The 23574-nt window shown below is 50.5% G+C and overlaps 1 protein-coding gene across 2 annotated transcripts in view; it reads left to right on the top strand.

Moving 5' to 3' along the window:
* Positions 1-23574, top strand: part of cyldl (cylindromatosis (turban tumor syndrome), like) — a 39328-nt gene that overhangs the window by 6000 nt on the left and 9754 nt on the right. For both annotated transcript variants that reach the window (XM_087987636.1, XM_087987637.1), the window contains exons 2-13: positions 1775-2231; positions 4831-5124; positions 5826-5931; positions 6543-6739; positions 7726-7888; positions 10814-10949; positions 11917-12027; positions 15585-15676; positions 17051-17117; positions 19260-19392; positions 21356-21464; positions 22520-22638. In XM_087987636.1, coding sequence (XP_087843762.1) covers positions 1791-2231; positions 4831-5124; positions 5826-5931; positions 6543-6739; positions 7726-7888; positions 10814-10949; positions 11917-12027; positions 15585-15676; positions 17051-17117; positions 19260-19392; positions 21356-21464; positions 22520-22638 — 1968 coding nt within the window. In that variant the 5' untranslated portion in view covers positions 1775-1790. The remainder of the gene's footprint in view (positions 1-1774; positions 2232-4830; positions 5125-5825; positions 5932-6542; positions 6740-7725; positions 7889-10813; positions 10950-11916; positions 12028-15584; positions 15677-17050; positions 17118-19259; positions 19393-21355; positions 21465-22519; positions 22639-23574) is intronic.

Below are 23574 nucleotides of genomic sequence, written 5' to 3'. Positions count from 1 at the left end.
ATGGAATACAATGTTAATAAATGTGAAGTCATATATTTTGGTAGGAGTAACAGCAAAATAGATTATTGCTTGAATGATAACAAGTTGCAGCGTGTTAATTTGCAGAGGGACCTGGGTGTCCTTGTGCATGAAGCACAGAAGGTTGGTCTGCAGGTACAACAGGTAACTAGGAAGGCAAATGGAATTTTGTCCTTCATTGCTAAAGGGATTGAGTTTAAAAGCAGGGAGGTTATGTTGCAGCTGTACAGGGTGCTGGTGAGGCCACACCTGGAGTACTGTGTGCAGTTTTAATCTCCTTACTTGGGAAAGAATTTCCTGGCACTGGAGGGGGTGCAGAGGAGGTTCACTGGGTTGATTCTGGAGTTGAGGGGGTTGGCTTATGAGGAGAGGCTGAGTAGACTGGGATTATATTCATTAGAATTTAGAAGAATGAGGAGGAATCTTATAGAAACATATAAAATTATGAAGGGAATCGATAAAATCGAAATAGGATGTTTCCACTGGTAGGTGGTATGGGCAGCACGGTGGCACAGTGGTTAGCACTGCTGCCTCACAGCGCCAGAGACCTGGGTTCAATTCCTGCCTCGGGCAACTGTCTGTGTGGAGTTTGCACATTCTCCCCGTGTCTGCGTGGGTTTCCTCCAGCTGCTCCGGTTTCCTCCCACAGTCCAAAACAAATGTGCAGGTTAGGTGAATTGGCCATGCTAAATTGCCCGTAGTGTTAGGTGAAGGGGTAAATGTAGGGGAATGGGTCTGGGTGGGTTGCTCTTGGGAGGGTCGGTGTGGACTTGTTGGGCCTGTTTCCACACTGTAAGTAATCTAAGGTGAGACTAGGACAAGAGGGCATGGCCTCAAGATTAGGGGGAGTAGATTTTAGGACTTCCTGAGAAGGAACCTCTTCACCCAGAGGGTTGTAAATCTATGAAATTCCCCGCCCAGGGAAGTAGTTGACACTACTTCAGTAAATAATTTTAAAAATCTAAGCTAGATTTTTTTTTTGAACAGTGAAGGAATTCACAGTTACAGTGAAAGTGCGGGTAAGTGGATCTGAGTCCACAAAAAGTTCAGCCATGATGTTATTGAGTGGTGGAGTGGGCACAAAGGGCCAGGCGGCCTACTCCTCCTAGTTCTTATGGCCCTGTATCAGACATGTGTTAGACCTCAGCTGGAGTATTGTGTCTACTTTTGAGTGACTAAGGATGTTGAGAGCCCATATAGCAAGGATTAACCTGAGGCATGTCAGCTCAGAAGGCGGATTGGTGATGTTAGGAGAGGAGGAGGTTAGACAGGATGTGCTCAGAATCATGAGGGGGTGGACAGATAGGGAGAGACTGCTCCCACTCCAGGACAGATGGAGGATGAGAGAGCACAGGTTTTACAAAATGTATGCGGCAAAGTGAGTCAAAGGGAGATGAGGAGAAACCATTTTCATATAGCGAGTTTTTGGGGCTTGGAATGCACAGCCTGAGAACGTGGAGGGGGCAGATTCACTCGAGATATTCCAACGAGAAATAGGCCATTATTTAAAAAGGCTGAAGTGAGCACTGCAGATGCTGGAGATCAAGATCAGAGTGGTGCTGGAAAAGCACGGTAGGTCAGGCGGCGTCTGGAGGAGCAGGAAAATCGACATGAAGGGCTCTTGCCCGACATAAGGAGTAACAGTCGGTGAATTGCTGATGTGGAGAGCCAGTGCAGATGTGATGGGCAGAACGGCCTTGCTCAGCACAGTGATGATTCTGTCATTTCTCCTTCCCGTTCCCTCCCCATCCTCCAGGGTGTGATTGGCAACAATGCCCTCGTCTGGTAAGAAAGAGACGAAATATTGCTACTTCATTCTGGTAGAGGACCTGTCCATTCAGAGCCGGGTCTTTCCTGCTGGCAACATCGCCATCATTCCAGAGGCCGACTACCTGCAGAATGAGGCTGCGGAGCTGGGCCGCAGAGCCAAGTTCCATCTGGTGGAGGCGGATGTGTACCTTACCCTGGAGGTGGCCAGTCTGCGCCTGCTCACTGAGCAGGAGGCTGGCTTTCTACAGGCAGTCAGTCCCTCGGCCCAGCGCCTAAACCTCTACCTGGAGAAGACAGCTCTGCAAAGCGCACAGCAGCTCCATGTCCACGATCCCGTCACTGTCGACTACAAATCCCTCTCGCTGCCTGGAGTCATCGCTTACATCGGAAGCATCTGTGACAGTGCGAAGCTTTCTGGAACATTCTTCGGAATAGAGTTACAGGTAGGCTTCATTGAAGGTCGAACCCACCCCCAATCCTTCGATTCGATTCCAGTCTGTAACTCACTCCCGGTTATCTGTTATTCTACATACAAACCCTTCAATTAGATTCATAGATTACATTACAGTGTGGAAACAGGCCCTTCGACCCAACAAGTCCACATCGACCCACTGAAGCGCATGTCCCTACATTTACCCCTTACCTAACACTACGGGCAATTTAGCATGGCCAATTCACCTGACCCTGCACATCTTTGGACTGTGGGAGGAAACCGGAGCACCCGGAGGAAACCCACGCAGACACGGGGAGAACGTGCAAACTCCACACAGTCAGTCGCCTGAGGTGGGAATTGAACCCGGGTCTCAGGCGCTGTGAGGCAGCAGTGCTAACCACTGTGCCACCGTGCCGCCCACGAATGCTACCGTGCCGCCCACATGGTTGAATTGCCGATTCTCCTCCTGTATCTTATGGTACTTATGGCATGGTATCGGTCATTCTATTTATAAATCACTCCTCTCAATTAGATTCCAGTCTGTAACTCGCTCTGTTATTCTATAGGAACCACCCTTCTGGATTAGATTCCAGTCAGTAACCTCCCCAAAATCCCTCATTTTATTTCAGTCTATAAACTCGCTCTCGTGTATTCTGTATATAAACCATCCTGAACTCCTTGAGTAGATTCCAGTCTGTAACTCACTGCCAAGTATCTGTTATTCTATACATAAACCATCCTGAACCATCGATTAGATAGTGGACAGCGAAGAAGGTTACCTCGGAGTACAACGGGATCTTGATCAGATGGGCCAATGGACCGAGGAGTGGCAGATGGAGTTTAATTTAGATAAATGTGAAGTGCTGCATTTTGGAAGAGCAAATCAGGGCAGGACTTATATATTTAGTGGTAAGGTCCTAGGGAGTGTTGCTGAACAAAGAGACCTTGGAGTGCAGGTTCATAGCTCCTTGAAAGTGGAATCGCAGGTAGATAGGATAGTGAAAAGGCTTTTGGTATGCTTTCCTTTATTGGTCAGAGCATTGAGTACAGGAGTTGGGAGGTCATGTTGAAGCTGTGGAAGACATTGGTTAGGCCACTTTTGGAATATTATGTGCAAATCTGGTCACCTGCCTATCGAAAGGATATTATGAAACTTGAAAGGGCTCAGAAAAGATTTACAAGAAGGTAGCGAGGGTTGGAGTACAAAGGAACTTGGGAGTCCTGGTTTAGGATTTTCTCCAGGTTAACATCGAAATTAGGAAGGCAAATCCAATGTTAGCATTCATTTCGAGAGGGCTAGAATACAAGAGCTTGTACTGCTGAGGATGTATAAGGCTGTGGTCAGACTGCGTTTGGAATATTGTGAGCAGTTTTGGACCCTGTATCTAAGGAAGGATGTGCTGGTCTTTGAGGGGGTTTACAAAAATGATCCTGGGATGAAGGAGTTGCCATGTGAGGAACCGTTGAAGACTCCTAGTCTATACTTGGAGTTTAGAAGGATGAGGGGGCGTTTCAGATTGAAACTTACAGAATACAGAGTAAGCTGGATAGAGAGGACATGGAGAAGATGTTTCCACAAGTAGGAGAGAGTAGGACCTGAGGGCACAGCCTCAGGGAAGGGACAACCTTTTAGAACTGAGATGAGGAATGTTCCAGCCCAGGGATGCTGAATCTGTGGAACTCATTGCTGCAGAGGGCTGTGGAGGCCAAGTCATTGAATGTATTTCAGACAGAGGTAGATAGTGAGGGGATCAAGGGTTACAGGGTCAAGGCAGGAAAATAGGTTGAGAAACCTAACAGCCATCTTGAAATAGCAGAGCAGAGTTGATAGATTGAATGGCCAATTCTCCTCCTGTATCTGATGGTATTTATGGCAAGGTATCTGTTATTCTATATAAGCAACCCCCCTGCATTAGATTCCAGGCAGTAATTCACTCCTGGGTATCTGTTATTTTGTATTTAAGTCACTTTTAAATCCTTCAATTAGATACTGTCCCCAGTATTGATATATAAATCACCCAAATCCCTTTGATTAGATTTGTTTGTGAATCACTCCTGTGTATTTGTTATTCTATATATACCAGCCTTCCACCTCCCTGAACCCCTCGATAGATTCCAGAATGTATCTCACATCCAGGTATCTCATTCTCCAAATAACCCATGCCAAACCCTTGACTAAAGGGAAGAGGCTTCAGTCTTTGACTGGCTCCTGGAGTTGACTCCTCTTCCCTTATACACTGGGTACTGAATCAAACCTGGAGGATGGGGTTTTAACCCTTCCATCTGTCAACCCACTGTTTCCATTCCTTGCCCAATTGCTCCCAGAGTCATAGAGATGTACAACATGGACGTAGACCCTTCGGTCCAACCCGTCCATGCCGACCAGATATCCCAACCCAATCTAGTCCCATTTGCCAGCACTTGGCCCATATCCCTCCAAACCCTTCCTATTCATATACCCACCCAAATGCCTTTTAAATGCTGTATTTGTACCAGCCTCCACCACTTCCTCTGGCAGCTCATTCCATAAGTTTGCGTGGAAAAGTTGCCCCCACTATCCCCACCCCACACTTTACCATTCTCACCCCCTCCCTCTCCTCCTGTGCCAGGTGGAAGTGGAAGAGGATGGGAAAAATGATGGAACGTTTGGCGGGAAGCAATACTTCCAGTGCAAGAGAAGTCACGGCATCTTTGTGCCGTTCAACAAAGTCAGGCGGCGCAGGAGCATCGGAGAGGCGGGACAGTGCGTGGGCCCGGTAGACGGGAAGGCGGAGGATCCACCGAGGGATCACCCAGTCGGTCCCGGTGACCGAGTGGTCGTCTACATGGAGGAGAGGGCGGAAAGGGGGGTGGTGATCGATGTCATCGACAGAGGCTCAGCCGTGCTGGTCAACTTTGAGTCGGTGAGTGGGCCCCCATCCCCTCGGAAACCATGGCGACAGTCTTCCATCAGCCCAGGTTGGCCCTGGCCTTACTCTGGGATGGGGGTGATTGGTTCATGCGACCTCTCCACCATTGACCAGGCTTCTGAAAGTGACCGGGAATAATCTCGTAAACACGAGGAACTATCCCACACCCACAGGGAAAGCGAATCCTGCGATTGCTCGGAGGTGCTGTGTAAATCCCAGGCCCTTCCACTCCTCATTTCCTGACCCAGTGATGTCTGACCTCCCTCTGACGGAGGGGTTCAGCTGACCATGACTGCCTCGTCCTGTTGCCCCCCCTCAGTTTTGGCTCCATGGTTAGCCCAGTCGCATTGACTCGGAAGGTCGTGAGTTCAAATCCCACTGCTGGGCCCCCAAACCTCTAGCTATCCGTCCCACGGTGTGGTACCAGAGCTGTGGTGGCTGCCATCTTTCGGTGATAAACCATAGTCCAGTTTACCCCTTTCCCAGAGCATGGCCAACACTCCTGCCACCATTGTCTGAACTTCCAGCTGGTGGGAGCTTGCTGTGCTGATTTTCCTCACACTGTCCCTGGAAGCCATTGCAGACTGTTACGTCTCCCCTCTGGTACACTCGTTTTTTTTTTACTCGCCATTTTGGGTTTGCTGAAGCGAAAGGGTCTGGAGGCTAAATCTGAGGGTTGTCTCACTCTGTGATAGGACCAGGCGAAGGGAGAAGAACTGAAGATGCCATTGACGGTACCGCTGTCTTCCGTCATAAGAGAAGATCTGCTTCGACCTGCCGGCAAAATGCACCCCTGTGCCCGTAAGTCTCTGTGCGGAGAGGGTGGGAAGCCAAGGCTTTGGGCCTGGCCTGGGCTGGGTCAGGGTAGGAGAGAGTCAAAGGTCTGGCACGTGTAGTTCCCCACTTCGAGCTCTTGCTGTGGTCTGTGCCCAGGGACAGTGTGTGCCCGGTGTTCCCTGAACATTGGTATCCAGGGTCCACTGCAGTCGATTTGCTCCAGAACTCTATCCACACTTCGGAAGTATCCCATTGCCTGCATAATGGGCTTCTTGATGAAACATAGGGGCAGAAGTGGGCCATTCACCCCATCGAGTCTGCTCCACCATTCAGTGAGATCATGGCTGATCTGTTATTCCTCAAATCCACTCGCCTCCCTCTTCCCTCTAACCTTTTGATTCCCCTTACTAGTTTAAAAAAACCTCTACCTCGGCCTTGAACATGCCAAATGGCCCAGCCTTGACAGTCCTCTGTGGTAACAAATTCCACCGATTTCAGTCCCCTCGGAGTCCTCCTTGTTGCTCTTTGAAACGATCCCTTACACTGAGATGATGTCCTCTAGCCCTAGACTCTGTACCGAGGGGAGTCAACTTGATTCGGGAATTTGATGGCTTTTCTGTTTTCTTGCTGTCTAGCCAGAGATGGTGAGCTCTTGGTGGACGGGGGTTTCACACGAGTGCCCCTGGAAAACGGAGGGAGCCGGTCGGCGCACTTCCTGGGAGTTAGCTCCGTCGTACAAATCGACATGGGCAAAGGTCAGCTGATGACTGGAGTGATCCGGTGGATGGGTTACCTCCCTGAGATGGTGGGGGAAATCGCTGGTGTCGAGCTGGTAAGCGGAGGATTGGCACTAGCCCGATTCTGTGGAGATGAGTGACTGTCTCCAGCATGTCCCCCTCCCCCACCTCCTGTAAACCTCCTTCATACCTCCCCTTCTGCCTGAGCTTCTCATTGTATCTTTGAGTATCTCCCCCTCTGACTTGCACCCTTCACTCCCCACTCCCTACGCTGTGAGAAACATTGGGATATTGTCTCTGTCTACGATCCTGTGTTCCTCTCTGTGAAGACCATCAACTGGGGAGGCATCCCATAAACATGAAACACCACAGCAGCGGTAAGTGACGCCTTACAACCTGCTGTAATGGTCAATGTATTGTACCTTTCTTCTCAACCATTTCCATCACTCCGTCTTTCGTCTCCCTGTGTGTAGGCCACAGGCATCATCCTGTATCCCTGGCGCATTGAGCACATCAGTAGTCTCCCTATCTGTTGTCCTGTGTCTCCGAGGTGTTTAACGTTGAGGACAAAATGCAGTGCCTTGCTTTATCAGGCCCTTCATTGGATCCGATGGAGCAGGTCTGACCTATTGGCCATACTGACTTTGAACCTGGCTCAGAGTGAGAGACATTGCTGAAGTGTTTTATCAATAAGGATTGACTTGCCTGCCAGTTAGCACCCTTTTCTCCTCTGGTACAAATTGTTGTGATTGTTAGAAATTTGGCACTCTTGCAAATTGTCCTGATGTTTAGCTTTGACAACTCAGCTTTTTTGTTTTGGTCCCATTCTGAGTCACTCTGGAATCTCGCACTCCGATCATCGGGATAATCTGCCTAAAGTAGATGTTTCCTGTGTCCTGGGATTTGTCCATTTACTTCTATTTACACCTCCTCTCGAGACAGACAGACAGACAGGTCTGGGTTTATTACATTATCTTCCTCCTGTCCATGGTCATTCTTAATCCACACTCCTCACTTCTTGCGGTCACTTTGCACATCCCGTGTAATTCCTGTTTGGAATTACTTTCCACATCTGTGACAGGATGAAGACCGAGGGCTGTCCGACGGGACCTGGAAGGGACGCCGGTATTTCCATTGCGCTCCGAAAAGAGGGATCTTTGTCCGATTGGAATCCTGTCGGCCGGACACCCGTTTCCAGTCTCTCCTCATCACCTCGGAGAACTCCCAAGATCCGGGGCAGAGCTGTAAGACATGTTCCTGACTTGACATCTCCCCCTGCCCCTCTCCCATACCTTCCCATTGTGCTCCTCTAAGTAGCAGGTGACCCAAAGTGACAATTCAGGGTCACTCCAAGGGGAGAGGAGGTGGCTCGCTGAGCACATTCAAGGCTCCATTTTAATCCAAATCGGATTGAAGGATTTTAGGGAAAAATCAGGAAAGTAGAATTGAGGATTATCAAAAGGGGCCATGAATGGTGGAGCAGACTTGATGGGCTGAATGGCCTAACTCAGCTTCCATATGTTAATGATAGGAACTTTAACTGTAGAGGGTATGATTAGGAAAGTGGTAAACAGTGAGGAGAATAGCCTTAAATTTCAGGGAGAGTGGTCAGGGAGGCAAACAGAAAATTCAACCTGGAAAAGTATGAGTTAATACAGTTGGGAAGGGCTAAGAGATTACTTAATGAATAGTAGGACTTGTCCCTGAATCCCTGACAGTAGCAGGGCAGACAGATCAGGTAAAGATAAGGCGTGGGTTGCAGAAGGTGGGGCCTCCATGGTGACCTCAGCCAGTGTGGGACTTGAACCTGTGTTGTTAGTACCAGTCTGCTGTCCAGCTAACTGAATTGATCAACCCCTGATAGGGCATGGGTTTAGGGTGAGAGGGGAAAGATATAAAAGAGACCTAAGGGGCAACTTTTTCACGCAGAGGGTGATACATGTATGGAATGAGCTGCCAGAGGAAGTGGTGGAGACTGGTACAATTGCAACATTTAAAAGGCATCTGGATGGGTATATGAATAGGAAGGGTTTGGTGGGATATGGGCCAGGTGCTGGCAGGTGGGACTAGATTGGGTTGGGATATCTTGTCGGCATGGAAGGGTTGGACCGAAGGGTCTGTTTCCGTGCTGTACATCTCTGTGACTCTGAGGTGTTCCAGTTGTATAGGACCTTGGTTCAGCCACATTTGGAATACTGTGTATAGGTCTGGTGGCTACATTTCCAAAAGGATGTGGATGCTTTGGAGAGGGTGCAGAGGAGGTTCACCAGGATGTTGCCTGGTATGGAGGGTGTTAGCTATGAAGAGAGGTTTGCTGGATTAGGATTATTCTCATTAGAAAGACGGAAGTTGAGGGGGGGTCCTGATTGAGGTCTACAAAACCATGGGAGGTATAGATCGGGTGGATAGCAAGAAGTTTTTCCCCAGAGTGGGGGGACTCCACTACTAGGGGTCACGAGTTGAAGGTGAGAGGGGAAAGGTTATGGGGAGGTATGTGTGGCAAGGCATTTGCGCAAAGGCTGGTGGGTGCCTGGAACGCGTTGCCAGCAGAGGTGGTAGGGACAGGAACAAAAGCGTCATTTAAGATATATCTAGACAGACCCTGAGAAAATTAGCGGCCGGTTTAGAAAGAGGATCTGGATCAGCGCAGGCTTGGAGGGCCGAAGGGCCTGTTCCTATGCTGTAATTTTCTTTGTTTAAGAATATGAGAGGTGTAGATACAGTGGATAGCAAGGCATGTCTTCCATTATTAAAAAGTTTAATAGTCAGGAAGCAGAGACTTAAGCTAAGAGGTAGAAGACTATGAGGAGAAATATCACCCAGAGGATAGTGAGAATTTGGAAGTTGCTGACTAAAAAGAGAATGGTAGACGTGCTCTAAATGGACTCGGTAAGGCATTCGACATCGTTCCTCATGGGAGACTGGTGAGTAAGGTTAGATCTCGTGGAATACAGGAAGAACTTGCCATTTCGAGAGGGACTGGCTCAGGTAGAAGACAGAGAGGGTGGTGGGGGAGGGTTGTTTTTTTTTTTCAGACTGGAGGCTTGTGACCAGTGGGGTGCCACAAGGATCGGTGCTGGATCTACTACCTTTCATTCATTATATAAATGATTTGGATGTGAGCATAAGAGGTATAGTTAGTAAGTTTGCTGATGACACCAAAATTGGAGGTGTAGTCGACAGCGAAGAGGGTTACCTCAGATTACAACAGGATCTTGACCAGATGGGCCAATGGGCTGAGAAGTGGCAGATGGAGTTTAATTCAGATAAATGCGAGGTGCTGCATTTTGGGAAAGCAAATCTTAGCAGGACTTGTATACTTCATGGTAAGGTCCTAGGGAGTGTTGCTGAACAAAGAGACCTTGGAGTGCAGGTCCATAGCTCCTTGAAAGTGGAGTCGCAGGTAGATAGGATAGTGAAGAAGGCGTTTGGTATGCTTTCCTTTATTGGTCAGAGTATTGAGTACAGGAGTTGGGAGGTCATGCTGCGGCTGTACAGCACATTAGTTAGGCCACTGTTGGAACATTGCATGCAGTTCTGGTCTCCTTCCGAAAGATGTTGTGAAATTTGAAAGGGTTCAGAGAAGATTTAAAAGAATGTTGCCAGGGTTGGAGGATTTGAGCTACCAGGAGAGGCTGAAAGGCTGGGGATGTTTTCCCTGGAGCATCGGAGGCTGAGCAGTGACCTTGTAAAATCATGAGGGGCATGGATAGGATAAATAGACAATTTTTTTTTTCCCTGGGTTGGGGGAGTCTAGAACTAGAGGGCACAAGTTTAGGGTGAGAGGGGAAAGGTATGAAAGGGACCTAAGGGGCAACTTTTTCACATAGAGGGTGGTACGTGTATGGAATGAGCTGCCAGAGGAAGTGGTGGAGGCTGGTACAATTGCAACATTTAAGGGGCATTTGGATGGGTATATGAATAGGAAGAGTTTGGAGGGATATGGGCTGGGTGCTGGCAGGTGGGACTAGATTGGGTTGGGATATCTGGTCGGCATGGAAGGATTGGACCGAAGGGTCTGTTTCCATGCTGTACATCTCTATGACTCTGTTTTAGTCAGAAACCCTTCTAATATTTAAAAATATTTAGATATTCACTTGTGATGCTGTAGCCTTTAGACAAGTGAGAGTGTTACACAACAGATCCTTTCCAACCCCCCCTTCCCCCAGGGAACCCGGAGAGCAGCGTGGTCCCCATTGTTACCCCTCCCCCGAGGAATGAGGAGGCAGTGCGGGTCCTCGAGGGCCGGATGCGTGGGATTCAGGGGCACTGCAATTCCTGCTACATGGATACTGCCCTCTTCAGGTAGGGAGGACCCTCGCTCTGGTGGTCTGATTCTGAATCTGAGTGAGTGGGAATGAGAAGTGGCGGGGGAGGGGAGGGTGAAACCGGAGATGGTGCTGTAATTGGGTGGGGGGGGATGCAGGGTACCCGTTCCCAGTCAGGTGGGGCCTGGCCTCGGGACACTGGAGTGACAGGGCAAAGTGGGAACAGCGCTGGGAAGATTAACCTGCCTGAGCCTGGCCTCTGACGTGATTTCTGGGAAGCTAGTTAGATATTCCCCGGAGAACGAGAAGCTTCACTCGCTCGCATATAAGACGTCAGAATGGAATTGGGCCATTCGGCTCATCAGTTGTGCTCTGCTAGCCAGTGGCCTGGCGCTGTGATCTGAATCCTGCTTCCCCAGCCAGCAGGGACACAATCCGTGTAAATCCTTCACTCAGCTTTAGGTCCGGAGCTTTCTGAGCTGTTGTTCGGTGTGATATTCCTGAGGGAAGCGGGATGGGGTGGCTGGACTATTTCCACCCAGGTGACGGGATGGGGGGCTATTGCAGGAGAGTATGTGTATATCACAGAAATACAGGGGCCAGCCCCTCTGTCTGTGATCACTTCACACTATCCACACCCCCCTTAGAGAACTGTACAGGCATTGGAAAAGGCTGGTATGGTGGCTCAGTGGTTAGCGCCAGGGACCCGGGTTCGATTCCAGCCTCCGGCGACTGTCTGTGTGGACTTTCCACATTGGGTTTCCTCCAGGTGTTCTGGGTTCCTCCCACAATCCAAAGGGTGAATTGGCCATAGTGTTCAGGGATGTGCAGGCTAGATGGGTTTGTCATGGGAAACGCAGGGTTACAAGGATAAAGTGGGGTGGTGGGTCTGGATGGGATGCTGTTTGGAGAGTCGCTGTGGACTCGATGGGCCAAATGGCCTGCTGCCACACTGTGGGGAAAATCTGTGATTCTCTGGTAATGGCCTCGTGTTGTCCTTGCAGCCTCTTCTCCTGTACGTTGGTGCTGGACTCCATGCTTCACAAATCCACCAGCCCCCAGTGCGGACACATCCAGCGGATCCTCCGGGAGGAGATCGTCAATCCACTTCGCAGGTCGGTACATGGCTGGGAGGAAGGTGGGAAGCGAGGCGCACTGTCAGAGATCTGGAAGGGCAGGGCCACGCCTGAGGGGCGGAGCTGGGCTAGGTGGACCGAGGTGGAGAGTCTGAATGTCTCTCTCTGTTCCCTGATGACTAGCGAGTAGCTAATGTTGTTCCTATGTTCAAGAAGGGAAATAGGGATAATCCAGGAAACTATAGACTGGGGGGGGTCTCATCAGTGGGTGGGAAGCTACTGGAGAGAATCCTTAGGGATAGGATTTACACACATTTGGAAAAGCATTGCCTAATGAGGGATAGTCAGCATGGCTTTGTGCAGGGCAGGTCATGTCTTACTGACTTTTTTTAGATTACTTAGTGTGGAAACAGGCCCTTCGGCCCAACAAGTCCACACCGACCCGCCGAAGCGCAACCCACCCAGACCCATTCCCCTACATTTACCCCTTCACCTAACACTATGGGCAATTTCCCATGGCCAATTCACCTAACCTGCACATTTTTGGACTGTGGGAGAGAAGCAGAGCACCCGGAGGAAACCCATGCAGACACGGGGCGAAGGTGCAAACTCCACACACACAGTCGCCTGAGGTGGGAATTGAACCCGGGTCTCTGGTGCTGTGAGGCAGCAGTGCTAACCACTGTGCCACCGTGCCACCCAAAGAGGAACAAACCGCAGTGGAAAGGAATATTAGCGATTAGATTAGATTCCCTATGGCCCAACCAGTCCACACCGACCCTCTGAAGAGTAGCCCAACCAGACCCATTTCTCTCTCACTAATGCGTCTAACACTATGGGCGATTTAGCATGGCCAATTCACCTGACTTGCGCATCTTTGGACTGTGGGAGGAAACCGGAGCACTTGATTGAATTTTTTGAGGAGGTAATGAAGGTTACCGATGAGGGTAGAGCAGTAGATGTTGTTTGCATTGATTTTAGTCAGGCTTTCAACAAGGTCCCTCCTGGTGGGCTCATCCAGAAGATTAAGATGCATAGGATGCACAGTGATTTGGTCATGTGGATTCAGAATTGGCTTGCCCATAGAAGGCAGAGGGTAATGGTGGATGTGTGTTTTTCAGGCTGGAGGTCCATGATTAGTGGTGTTCTGCAGGGCTCCATACTGGGACCTCTGCTGTTTGTGACGTATATAAATGACCTGGATGAAAATGTAGACGGGTGGCTGACTAAGATTAGATTACTTAGTGTGGAAGCAGGCCCTTCGGCCCAAGTCCACACTGACCCTCTGAAGAGCAACCCACCCAGACCCATTCACCTATGTTTACTCCTTCACCTAACACTGCGGGCAATTTCCCATGGCCAATTCACCTAACCTGCATACCTTTGGACTGTGGGAGGGAAGCGGAGCACCTGGAGGAAGCCCACGCAGACACAGGGAGAATGCGCAAACTCCACACAGACAGTTGCCCGAGGCTGGAATTGAACCCGGGTCTCTGGCGCTGTGAGGCAGCAGTGCTAACCACCGTGCTACCCCCCAAGTTAGTGGACGATACAAAGATCGGTGGAGTTGTGGATAGTGTAGAGTGCTGTCAAAGGATACAGTGGGATACAGATCAATTGCAGATACAGGTGGAGAAATGGCTAATGGAGTTTAATCTGGGTAAGTGTGAGGTTCTGTGCTTTGGCAGATCAAATGTTAAGGAAAAGTACACAATTAATGGCAGAACCCTGATTACAGAAGGATCTTGGGGTTCAAGTCCATAGCTCCCTGAGAGTGGTCACACAGGTAGATGGGGGTAAAAAGGCGGATGGTGTGCTTGCCTTTATTGGTCGGGGAATTGAGTTCAAGAGTCAGGATATCATGTTGCAGTTTTCTAAGACTTTGGTTAGGCCACAGCTGTAGTACTACATTCAATTCTGGTCTCCACATAACAGGAGGGATGTGGAGGCTCTGGAGAGGGTGCGTAAGAGGTTTACCAGAATGCAGCCTGAATTAGAGGGTATCAGCTCTAAGGAGAGGCTAGAAAAACTCTTCTCTGGAGCAGCAGAGGAGATACTTAATAGAAGTTTATAAAATTATGGGATGCATAGATAGGGTGGATGGTCAGAATCTTTTTCCTGCAGTTAGATTAGATTAAATTAGATTCCCTACCCACCCAGACCCATTCCCCTAAGTTTAACCCTGACTAATCCACCTATCACTATGGGCAATTTAGAATGGCCACTTCAGCTAACCTGCACATCTTTGGAATGTGGGAGGAAACCCACGCAGACACTGGGAGAATGTGCAAACTCCACACAGACAGTTGCCCGAGGCTGGAATCAAACCCGGGTCCCTGGCGCTGAGAGGCAGCAGTGCTAACCACTGAGTCACCGTGCCGCCATTTAAAATGTCTAATACCAGGGGGAATGCGGTTAAGGTGAGAGGGGCATTTTGTTTTTTTACACAGTGGTAGGGGTCTGGAATGCGCTGCCAGGGGTAGGGGTGGAGGCAGATGCAATCGGAGTGTTTAAGGGGCTTTCAGATAAGCACATGAATATGCAAGAAATGGAGGGATATGGACCAAGGACAGGCAGGGACTAGATTAATTTGGTGTCATGGTCAGCACAACGCTGTGGGCCGAAGGGCCTGTTCCTGTGCTGTACTGTTTTATTCTCTCTGTCTCTGTCTCTGTCTCTGTCTCTCTCCACTGTTGGAATATTGCGGGCGATTCTGGTCTCCTTCCTATCGGAAACTTGAAAGGGTTGTTGCCAGGGTTGTTGGAGGATTTGAGCTACAGGGAGAGGCTGAACAGGCTGAGGCTGTTTTCCCTGGAGCATCGGAGGCTGAGGGGTGACCTTTATTGAGGTTTATAAAATGAGGGGCATGAATGGGATAAATAGACAAAAGGTCTTTTCCCTGGGGTGGGGGAGTCCAGAACTAGAGGGCATAGGTTTAGGGTGAGAGGGAAAAGATGTAAAAGAGACCCAAGGGTCAACTTTTTCACAGAGGGTGGTACGTGTATGGAATGAGCTGCCAGAGGAAGTGGTGGAGGCTGGTACAATTGTAACATTTAAAAGGCATCTGGATGGGTATATGAATAGGAAGGGTTTAGTGGGAAATGGGCCGGGTGCTGGCAGGTGGGACTAGATTGGGTTGGGATATCTGGTCGGCATGGACGGGTTGCACTGAATGGGTCTGTTCCGTGCTGTACATCTCTGACTTCATTATCCAATACTCTGAGTCAGATCAGGTGTAAATCTGCCCCTTTGGTTCACCTCCCCCCGCCCCCGCCCCCCCCCCCCCCCCCGCCAGTTAATGTGGAAGTTAGGGTTGGCCAAGCAATTGAAATTGTGTGGGATCTGGGACGTGCTGCCTGAGAGTGTGGTGGAGAATCTGAGGGAATTGGATCATCATCAGAAAAGGGAGAACTGGGAGAAGGTTGGGCGAGTGGTACTGGGTGAATTGCTGCTGAGGAGGGCCAGTACAGATACAACAGTGGGCTGAATGGCCTCGTCAGTGCATTGACCGTTTTGTGATTGTGCAGGAAATGGTTCAGTTAACCTATGATCTCGTTCTGTGCTCACTCTCTCTCTCTCTCCTCTCTCTGTCCCAGAGACGGGTTTGTCGACTGTAAAAAGGTCATGAACCTGAGGATGGAGCTGACAGCAGGTGGTTCCTGTGCAGGGTTCACCAGTGAGGAGAAAGGTCAGTAACTGTACTCTCACTCTCTGGATCTCTGCTGGTCTCTGTCTCCCCCTGGGTCTCTGCCGCTCTCTTTCTGTGTCTGTGCGTATCTCTTTCTCGCTGTGTCTCTGAGTGTTTCACACAAACGATGCCCTTCTGTAACACAGTGATGGTAATAATGTTGGAAATGTAGCAGCTGATTTGTGCACAGCAAGCTCCCACAAGCAGCTGAGTCTATCCTCTGACAATGCAGCACTCCCACAGCCCCGTCCCTGTGGCTGTGCTCTGGTATCTGAGCGAGTACCTGACAATGCAGCACTCCCACAGCCCCGTCCCTGTGGCTGTGCTCTGGTATCTGAGCGAGTACCTGACAATGCAGCACTCCCACAGCCCCGTCCCTGTGGCTGTGCTCTGGTATCTGAGCGAGTACCTGATAATGCAGCACTCCCCCAGCCCCGTCCCTGTGGCTGTGCTGTGGTATCTGAGCGAGTACCTGACAATGCAGCACTCCCCCAGCCCCGTCCCTGTGGCTGTGCTCTGGTATCTGAGCGAGTACCTGACAATGCAGCACTCCCACAGCCCCGCCCCATGGCTGTGCTCTGGTATCTGAGCGAGTACCTGACAATGCAGCACTCCCCCAGCCCCGCCCCATGGCTGTGCTCTGGTATCTGAGCGAGTACCTGACAATGCAGCACTCCCCCAGCCCCGCCCCATGGCTGTGCTGTGGTATCTGAGCGAGTACCTGACAATGCAGCACTCCCACAGCCCCGTCCCTGTGGCTGTGCTCTGGTATCTGAGCGAGTACCTGACAATGCAGCACTCCCACAGCCCCGTCCCTGTGGCTGTGCTGTGGTGTCTGAGCGAGTACCTGATAATGCAGCACTCCCCCAGCCCCGTCCCTGTGGCTGTGCTCTGGTGTCTGAGCGAGTACCTGATAACGCAGCACTCCCCCAGCCCCGTCCCTGTGGCTGTGCTGTGGTGTCTGAGAGAGTACCTGATAATGCAGTACTCCCCCAGCCCCATCCCTGTGGCTGTGCTCTGGTATCTGAGCGAGTACCCGACAATGCAGAACTGTCCCAGACCCGTCCCTGTGGCTGTGCTGTGGTATCTGAGTGAGTACCTGACTCGATAGCTCCCAGGGGCTGGTGCTGTTTGCCTGAGGGAGGGTAAAAGTGCTGCAACCTCCCACTGCTCCATTCTCGTCATCTTTGATTGTCAAGTCCAAAATGTGATGGTCACGTGGTGGAATAGCCAGTAACCACCATGCTGTGGGCCCCAGCTCTGTCTCTGTCACAGGGTGAGACTGGACGGTGGGGAAAACAATGTAACGAGGTGTGAGGGAATGAGGTGTGACTGAGCCACAGAATGAGTGTTTCCTGCCTTTGTCTTTCCTAGACCCGGAGGAATTCCTCAATGTCATCATGCAGCACGTGCTTGGCCTGGAGCCATTACTCAAACTCAGGTTAGTCACCGTCCGTGCAATCCAAACCTCGTCCTAGACCGGCTCTATTACCCACTCGCACGCACCCTCATCGCGTGCTCTCTCTCGCTGCGTACAAACTTGTGCGCGCGCTCTCTCTCTCTCTCTCTCCGTTATCTCGCACACTCTCTCTTACTGTCTCCCGCACCCTGTCTCATAGAACATAGAACAATACAGCACAGAACAGGCCCTTCGGCACACGATGTTGTGCCGAACATTTGTCCTAGCTTAAGCACCCATCCATGTACCTATCCAATTAAACTTAAAGTTTGCATGCTCTCTCTCACTGTTTCGAGCGCTCTCTCGCTGTCTTGCATGCACTCTCGCTCGCAGTCTTGCATGCTCTCTCTCTCTGTCTCTCTCTCTCTCTCTCTCTCTGTCTCTCTCTCTCTCTGTCTCTCTCTCTCTCTCTCTGTCTCTCTCTCTCTGTCTCTCTCTCTGTCTCTCTCTCTGTCTCTCTCTCTCTCTCTCTCTGTCTCTCTCTCTCTCTCTGTCTCTCTCTCTCTCTCTCTGTCTCTCTCTCTCTCTGTCTCTCTCTCTCTCTGTCTCTCTGTCTCTCTGTCTCTCTGTCTCTCTGTCTCACTGTCTCACTGTCTCACTGTCTCACTGTCTCACTGTCTCACTGTCTCACTGTCTCACTGTCTCACTGTCTCACTGTCTCACTGTCTCACTGTCTCACTGTCTCACTGTCTCACTGTGTGTTGTGTGTATCTCTCCCCTCATCACCCTCTCTCTCTCCATCACTCTCTTTCTCTGACTAATCCCTCACCTAATTTATTTTGAGGGGGAAAGGGTTGAGATATTGGCGGTTGGGAGAGGGGATGAGGAATTGACACCCGCAGAGCAAAGAGCATTCCCAGTATCACCGTGGTTACACTGGCAAATGCAGAGGTCCACCCTGGTTGCCAAGTGGCCAGGACCCATTAGGCCACGCTCTGGGATTGTCTGTTTGTGTTCCTCTGAGTAAGCTGGGGATTGGAGCTCCGAGGTAACCATGGCAGCTCTCTGGATATACGGCGGCAAGAGTTTACACTTCACTCCCACTGAGGGGGCATCGCTCACAAACAACATTCCCTCAAACATTCTTCTCCAAGTTGGACAGTTTGTTTCAGTGCTCAGCCCCTTCAAGTTCTTTTTAGAGCGTGTGACCTGTCCCACACAGCTGCTGGTTTGGTGTCAGCCGCACGATCTGCACCCAGCTCTCATTCCCCAGGAATAGCTGGTGGTACAGTTTATATCTGAAAGGGTTAACTGTCATTGTCAGAGAGGCTGTACCCATCAGGACCTACCCTGGGGGGAGGGGGCATCAAAAAGTGTCGCGCTGGAAAAGCACAGCCAGTCAGGCAGCATCCGAGGAGCAGGAGAGTCAACGTTTTGTGTGTAAGCTCTTCAGGAACATTCCTGATGTAGGGCTTATGCCCGGAATGTCGACTCTCCTGCTCCTCAGACCGGCTGTGCTTTTCCAGTGCTTGCATTTTGACTTTGATCTCCAGCATCTGCAGCCAAACCTTTCTCCTGATTCTGGGAGGTGCTGACCAGTGATGCTGTGGGTGCTTTGAGTTTCTGTAATGGACAGGAATACCTCTTAAATTCAGACTGAGGTCTTACAAAAGACTCCGATGTACCTCAGGTGTAACATGTTTAAACAGACCACAACGTCAAAGTTTTTATCAAGGCTGAGCATCTCCCCAGGCATCGTAACTCGGACTGAGCCCCCGATGCAGGATCTCGGAGGGTTCTATTGGGCACCATCACGGTATGCAGTATCCTGGCAGTAATGCCATCTGAAAACGTGGCAAGGGGGAGCTGCCTTCCTGGACCACTGCAGTCCACCAGCTGTGGGTTGACCCACAGTGCCACTGGGGCGGGAATGCCAGGATTTTGACCCAGTGATAGTGTAGGAACGGGGATGTGTTTCCAAGTCAGGGTGGAGGGGAATTTGCAGGGGGTTAGTGTTGCTATGTATCTGCTGCCCTTGTCCATCGGGGTGGAAGTGGCCAGGGGTTTGGAAAGTGCTGCCTGAGGGCCTTGATGGGTTTGTTGACGGTGCCAGCTGAGGTGTGTAACAGCCTGCCCCGTTACTGTGCGTGTGGAGACCCTAATGGCTCTGCTTGTGTCTCCCAGGTCAGCAGGCCACAAGGAGCAGGAGTGTTACTGCCATCAGATCTTCATCGACCAGGATGATGACCTGACCGTTCCCACAGTACAGCAACTGGTGGAGCATTCCTTCCACAGTAACCAGCTCAAACTGGCTGAGGTGAGTGGGCAAAGAGGCTCTGCAGATGATGCCAGGCCTGAAGGAGTTAGGTCACGACGCTGGGTTCTGTCCATCGGGAGGAATAGGGACAGGAGAAGGCCATTCGGCCTGTGCTCGGTTGCCATTCGATAGGATCATGGCTGATCCAACATTCCACGCGTTCACTTTCCAGCATCATCCCGCCCCCCTGCCCCCGCGCACACACTCCCACCCTGGGGAAAGAGGGGCTGAGGCTGGAAACCAATTACAATTTTCAAGCCTTAGACAATGGCTGGGCTGACCCAGGACTAGTGGAATGAGGGGGATCTTGTCGACATCAGGACATTTGGTAAAAATGCCAAATTTCAAACATTTATCCCCTTGAAGGAAAGTTCCTCGATTAGTTGGAAAGTTGGCTCTGATTGGTTGCAGCTTGCCTGAATGGGGCTCTGTTTGCCCAATGAGACAGTGTCAGCTTGAAAAGCCTCTGATACCTTCGCTGAGTTCCATGAGAGAGACGTGTGTATGTGCGTGTGTGCACACTTGATTAGATTAGATTGCCTACAGTGTGGAAAAAGTCCCTTTGACCCAACAAGTCCACACCGACCCTCCGAAGAGTAACCCACTGAGACCCATTTCCCTCTGACTAATGCACCTAACACTACGGGCAATTTTAGCATGGCCAATTCACTTGACCTGCATTGGATTGTGGGAGGAAACTAGAGCACCTGGAGGAAACTCACGCAGACACGGGGAGAATTCGAACCTGGGTCCCTGGCGCTGAGAGGCAGCAGTACTAACCACTGAACCACCATGCTGCTCTTCACTCTAACCTCCTGTCCATTGTATGTTTCTGATAAGCGGATGATATGTTTGCTGTCTGCAACGGCAGTAAGGATATAGGGCTGTGACAGGGAGACATGTTTTCACCCAGAGAGTGGGGAGCCTGTGCAAACCTCTGCCACAGAAAGCAGTTGGGGCCAAAATCATTGAATGTTTTCCGGAAGGATTCGGGTGTAACTCTTAGAGATAAACCGTATCAGGGGAGGAAGCAGGAACCGGGGTCTGAGTTGGATGATTGGCCATGATCATATTGAAGGGCAGAACAGGTTTGAAAGGTTGAATGGCCTACACTTGCTGCTATTTTCAGTATTTGTTTAGACATCCCGATAGGCTCTATCCTGCTCTCCAATTCCCCGCTTGAAGGGAGTCGAATGAGCTTCCCGCCTTCCATGTCCCGAGGTGAGAAATCAGCCAGCAACGTTCCATGGGTGAGGAAAGTGGGAATGATTTTCCGGGCTGGTGTGGTGACTGCACTGTACATCCCAAAGGCTGGTGGCCTGTGCCAAACAGATCTCATTGACTGTTTGCAAAAATCCAACCTGTACTTGCAGTACTCTCAGCACTGGGTGTGATTCTGCACCGGGACAGCATTTACCAGATAATCCGGAGTGTGTGAAGAATTTCCCTGAGAACCAATTTTAAGATTGGTAGCGACCTGACCAATCAGAGTAACCCACGTGATTTAAAATGTCAGCAAAGGTCGGTAATTAACTGTCAGTGAACTTTGCCCTGGAGAGCTCACCTAGCAATGTCCTGCCCAATCCGTCAGTAACCTGCTCCCATTCTTGTGAAGTGTCCTGATGAGTCCAGGACCAACCCCTCCATCGATTCCACCTCTCTCCTCCGCAGGATTCCAAACTCTGGTGGATTTTTGTGAAGGAGCCACGGTTGGGTGGATGGAGATATGAGACAGCACAGATGGCTGAATGACCCACCCCCCTGTTTCCGTGAAACCTGTGGGTTTTACAGAGTTCACGTGAATCCTGTGTTTCCGTGTCCTGCTCCTTTGCTAATGAAGCCAAGGATGGTGTGTAGTGTTTTAATGACCGTCCATTCGAGTTGTTCTGATGACTCTGACGGTTTGTCTCGGTCTGTCTCTCACCCTCTTTAATACGTATCCCTCTTTTTTTTCCCCCCCCAGGTCCCATCGTGTCTCATCGTACAGATGCCTCGCTTCGGGAAGAATTACAAAATGTTTGAGAAAATCATTCCATCTCTGGAGCTGGATATCACGGACCTGCTGTGGGACAGTAGGTGGGGGTGGGGAATGTGGGGGAGGGAGCGATGCAGGAGGGGAGAACTGGACGGGGCTATGGGACAGTGGGGGAGAAAGGGAGACAGTTTACGGGCAGACTCCGGTCCCTGTTTGGCATGTGGTTGCTCTCTCCACTCTCCTCCGCAGTGAAGGTCTTTGGGGGGACCTTACAGAGTGTGAGAGAGTTGGAGAGTCATAGAGCACGGACACAGACCCTTGGGTCCAACCAGTCCATTCCGAACAAAATCCCAAACTAAACTAGTGCCGCCCCTGCTCCTGACCCCTATCCTTCCAAACCTTTCCTATTCATGAACTTATCCGAATGTCTGTCATCGGTTATAACTGCCCCCACATCCACCGCCTTCCCTTCCCTTCCCCAGAATTGAAATCCGCAGTGTGACACCAACACATTGGTTGGTGAGACCAGATTCGTGTGAAGAAGGTGGGTTCCATTCAGCCCATCGAGCCTAGTACTGCCCTCCCTGCGTCCACAAGCAGCCCACTCGACTCCCACAGCCCCTGCAGGTTTCATTCCCTCCCAAAACCATCGTCGTAGCGATCTACCGCATGGGAAAACACCCTTCAGCCCATCTACCACCTCCCTATCCTAATCCCCATTTCCAACACCTGGTCCACAGCTTTGCCATTGTAACTGCACGTCTACACAACTCTCCTACGTGTGCAGGCCGACCCACCCTGCCTCCTCTAAACCTCCTTTCTCTTCCACCCTACCCCCCCCCCCCCCCCCACCCAACCAACCCCTGTCTGGAGAAATAATAAGGTCATAAGAACCAGGAGGAGGCCACTCAGCCCCTCGAGTCTGCTTGTGTCCTTCAATACCATCATGGCTCCTCTCCCCTCAGCCTCAACTCCACTTTACGTAAACCTGCAACGCCCGAATTAAAAATGGTGGATACTCAGGGTCACACGATACCCATGTCTAATATCCCTCTCTGTGGGCCAGCCACAGTGTCCAGCCTCTGGGAGTAGAATTCAGATCGGATTTCCCTCATGACTAGGACTGGTCTGAATGTTTTGCCATTCCTGCAGGTCCCAGGGAATGCTGCCTGTGCGGAGATCTGGCCACTCAGGAATGTGAGGAGTGCTTCAAGGACAAAGTGTTCTCGAAAACGGGACTCAAGCAATTCTGTGACATCTGCTGGCACCAGGTACCTCTGTGTGTCTCTGATCTACTCGACCCAGGTCTGTTTGGGATGGTGTGTGCTCCATGTTTCTGCTCTCCTTATCCTGCTAGAATCACAGAATCATTACGGAATCACTACAGGACAGCAGGAGGCCATTCAGCCCATCATATGTGCATCAGATAGTTTAGGAATTTGGAAGGTGCTGTCCGAGGATCTTTGGTGAATTTCTACAGTGCATCTTGTAAATAGTACACACTGCTGCTACTGAGCGTCGGTGGGGGAAGAAGTGAATGGCACCACATCCACAATCAAGTGGGAGCTGCTTTGTCCCTGGATGGCGTCAAGCTTCTTGAGTGTTGTTGGGGCTGCCCCCATCCAGGCAACTGGGGAGGATTCCATCACACTCCTGACTTGTGCCTTGTAGATGGTGGACAGACTTTTGAGAGTCAGGAGGGGAGTTACTTGCCACAGTATTCCTAGCTGCTGACCTGCTCTGGTAGCCACTGTGTTTATGTGGCAAGTCCAGTTGAGTTTCTGGTCAATGGTAACCCCCAGGATGTTGACAGTGGGGGATCCAATGATGGTAGCACCATTGAATGTCAAGGGGTGATGGTTAGATTGTCTCTTATGGTCATAGCCTGGTATTTGCATGTTGTGAATACTACTTGCCACTTTTACAGACCAAGCCTGGATATTGTCCAGATTATTTTGTATGTCGTTAAAAATCACACAACACCAGGTTATAGTCCAACAGGTCTATTTGGAAGCACTAGCTTTCGGAGCGCTGCTCCTTCATCAGGTAGGTGTGAACTTGAACTGCTTCAGTGTCTGGGGAGTTGTGAATGGTGCTGAACTTTGTGTAGTCATCAGCGAACATCCCCACTTCTGACCTTGTGTTGGAGAGAAAGTCATTGATGAAGCAGCTGAAGATGGTTGGGCTTAGGACACCACCCTGAGGGA

Source organism: Chiloscyllium plagiosum, unplaced genomic scaffold (genome assembly GCF_037043375.1).
Source record: "Chiloscyllium plagiosum isolate Xiang-an unplaced genomic scaffold, Cpla_swu_hap1 HiC_scaffold_5, whole genome shotgun sequence".
In the NCBI taxonomy this organism is placed as follows: Eukaryota; Metazoa; Chordata; class Chondrichthyes; order Orectolobiformes; family Hemiscylliidae; genus Chiloscyllium; species Chiloscyllium plagiosum.
This window is presented reverse-complemented; position numbering and strand designations above follow the sequence as displayed.